The sequence below is a fragment of the Arachis ipaensis genome, chromosome B03 (genome assembly GCF_000816755.2).
Source record: "Arachis ipaensis cultivar K30076 chromosome B03, Araip1.1, whole genome shotgun sequence".
NCBI classification, from domain to species: domain Eukaryota; kingdom Viridiplantae; phylum Streptophyta; class Magnoliopsida; order Fabales; family Fabaceae; genus Arachis; species Arachis ipaensis.
This window is the reverse complement of record NC_029787.2, coordinates 22,892,733-22,896,117: the sequence shown is the minus strand read 5'-3', so window position 1 is coordinate 22,896,117 and position 3,385 is coordinate 22,892,733. Positions and strand designations below refer to the sequence as shown.

The 3,385-nt window shown below is 34.0% G+C and overlaps 1 protein-coding gene across 1 annotated transcript in view; it reads left to right on the top strand.

The window, feature by feature from the left end:
* Positions 2,651-3,385, top strand: part of LOC107629813 (MLO-like protein 2) — a gene marked incomplete in the record, with an annotated part of 5,891 nt that continues 5,156 nt past the window's right edge. The window contains 2 exon segments of the mRNA XM_016332707.2: positions 2,651-2,965; positions 3,239-3,296. Coding sequence (XP_016188193.1) covers positions 2,837-2,965; positions 3,239-3,296 — 187 coding nt within the window.

The window sequence follows — 3,385 nt, the reverse complement described above, 5'->3', positions numbered from 1 at the left end:
GTTGAATAACATTGTTGCCTTAGGCTTGATCAAAATTGTTACAGGTATAAAGCTTCCCTTGGTAAAATAGCATACATTAAGGGGGAGTCATGTGACAATTAGAAAAGGGGAGAAATTCAAATATTCAAAGGGAGTATTCTATACTTTAATCTTTAATTTCTTTCCATTTCAATTTTAATAATGTTTGTCATCAAGGGGGAGATTGATGAGTTTGGAAAACTCTAAGCTAATATTTGTGATGACTAAACATTATTAATTTAATTAATTATAAAAATATTAATTCATATATGTTGATTAATTAATTTTTGCTATGCAGGTATGTTTGGGCCGAAAATAAAAGAAAAAATGGTGCAAGCCCAATTATATTGAAAACACATTCAGCATTGATACAAAAAATTTAAATTGATTCTATGGCTGAATATTTGTTGTGGTATTTGGGTCAGAATTTGTGATACAGGCCCATTTTAAATACTTGTTACTAGACCATTGAAGTTGGTCCGAAATCAAAAGGAAATTGGGCCAGATTGAATTGTGTTACTACAAGCCCAATTATAATCCTTGCTAAGTGATCCTATGCTTGGACCGAATCTAGTTGAGAAAGAAAGAAAATTATTTTGCTTCCAACGGATCCCACCTTTCACTAAGTAATGGATCTCAAATTCAATTAATTTGAATTTAACTTACATTGGGAACTATGAGAGAGAAAGTGTGATTGACATGATTGATTGCATCAAGCTACACGCTACTCAACAAAGGGAGTGGAAAATTAATTCACTTTTATTCTCTTTCTTTGTTTCATTAATTGTTCATAATTTCTCTTTGCTCTCTCTCATTTCTTTCTTCTCTATTCGGTCATTACACAGCAAACCATAGAAGCTAAAGCTAGCCACCAAAGAGAAGGTGATCCACGCTACAAGACCATCACAATGATGGCAAGAAAAAGCAAACTAAAAGTATGTTGTGGCTAAGATTCTCATTCACTTGTGGTAAGATTTTGTGAAGAGATCTTGACTTCTCCATACCAAAAAATGGTTGAAGAAGATTTCGGTCAGAGAAGAAGATCCTTGGAGGGATGGCTTATCTTTGATTCTGCTCAACCACCACAGGAGGTAGCTACAGTGGCTACGTGATGGAAGAGGCAGAGATTGGAGCAGATGAAGCTATCATCATCATGAAGCATCAAGGGCCAGGAGTTCATCTTGGAAAGCAAGGCAAGGATGAGGGGCTCGGATTAATGAAGATTAGTGACCAAGGAAGGACTAGAGGTAATTGTATGTTGGTTTTTGCATGGGTTATCTCTTCTCTCTCTCTCTGGCCGAACCGGTTCTGACTTGAAGAAGAAGAAGATTGGCTTGGTTTGTTTGGTTTTAACCTTGGAGGCTTCTCCATATAAGTAAGGGTGAACAGTCACGGTTTGATTCAAGGAAAAGAGTGAGCATAGAGTTCCTATAGCTCCCCAAGCTAACAGAAGTTCTTCTCCTTCAATGTTTTCTATTTTGTAATTTTTCTATTTAATTTTGTCTGTTTTTAGTCTCATGGAAAAAGACAAACAGTGAGGTTTGTAAAAAAAAGTCATAGAGCGGAAAAAGGCAGAGAGTGCAAAATTAAAAGAAAAAGCCATAGATGTCCTTAGAGGTCCTTTGTACATCTGTGTTGTGTTTCATGATTTTGTGGGAATTCCCTTTCAAGTTGGGTTAGCACTTAGCAGTTGAAAGTTTGGCTGTGACCAAGTCAAGTTCAGGATTGGGGATTAGATTCTGGACTTGTACCGGATAGGAAGGGTTGTTCCCAGGGAGAATTGGTGTTTGCAATCAAGAATGATTATAGTGAAATTCCATCATTGTTGTGATGGAGACTGGATGTAGGCTGCCTTGCACTTAGCAGCTGAACCAGGATATATCTTGGTGTAATTCTCTCTCTCTTCTACTCCATTTCTGTTTCTGCTGCCCAGGAGAAAAAACTGAAAATATCTCGTGCTGATCGACGAGACAAAAAGAAAAGTCTCGTGGTTGAGTACGAGACAAAAAAAAAATCTTGTGACTAGATACGAGACAAAAAGGCGAAAGGTCTCCAAAAGTTATTTCAAAGACCAGCAAATATTATTGAGTGAAAAAGGGGCTAAGATTCAACCCCTTCTCTTAGCCACTAAAAACATCACCTTGCTTCTTCTTCTACTTATCTTTGGAAATTTTTTTGTTTTTCATCATTCATCTTTTACTACCTCATCTTCATAATATTTTTTTAGTGTTTTTTTCTCATCTTTCGCTTAAAGCAAAATTTCATGATGGGCACCTTAAATTATGTTGTTAAACGCTCTTTTCCAATAAAAAAAAATCATTTTTGTTTAGGTTTATTTTTTTATTTTTTATGGATTCATGATATTAAGTATATATTGTTGTTTATGTAATAATAATTATTATGGTTAGATGTCTATAATTTTTTATTATTATTGTGGTAGTGTGTAGACAAATGAAGTACATTTACTAAAACACAAATTTGCGAGCATATGAGGTTGCTTATAGACATAGTTTATTAATTTAGTATTCTTCCTACTAGCTAATCGGTGTATGGTCAACTAGGTTTAGGTGACGACTTTCCCATATTGTATTATGACCAACGAAGCATTCTTCTCTATAAAAACAGCATCAACCTTCTGATATTGAGGTTAATCCTCCTCCTCCTCTTACATTAAGGTATAAGCATCATCATATATGCATATATCATAAATGTACAAACACTACACAAACAAGGAATTGTTCTCTTTTCTTGTCTCAAGGGATAAAGAGATTAGAAGAGAAGAAGATCTTCTTCGAAGCAATAAGAACTCATCATCAACATGGCGGCGGGGGAACAAGAAGAGCAAAGAAGCCTTGAAGAAACACCAACATGGGCTGTCTCAATCTGCTGTTTCTTCTTTATTTTGTTATCTTTGTCCATTGAAATTGGTTTACACAAATTGAGTGCGGTAATTAATAATAACAATAACACAGCCTAATAATTAATCTAGACTCTTCTTTTTAATTTGGAGGAAATTAATATTATGCTATACATGTCTATCTATCAAGTTATATATGTTAGGTACTATTAACTTATATACCAAAAAATTTATACATATTATACTCTCTCCGTTTTTCTCTTTTGAAAATCAAGTGTTATTTAACTATATCAATAAATAAATAAATAAATTCAGAATCTAATCCTAACCAGATTTTTGTATTCATCGTCAACCATGCTTCAGATTTTGAAGAAAAATAATCGAAGGTCTCTAGGGAAGGCTTTGGCTAAGATAAAAACAGGTTGGTCTATAATAATAATAATATATGTAGTTGCACCTTGCTTTTATTGTTATTTTTTTTTCGAAGATAAAGAATTTCTTAATTACATA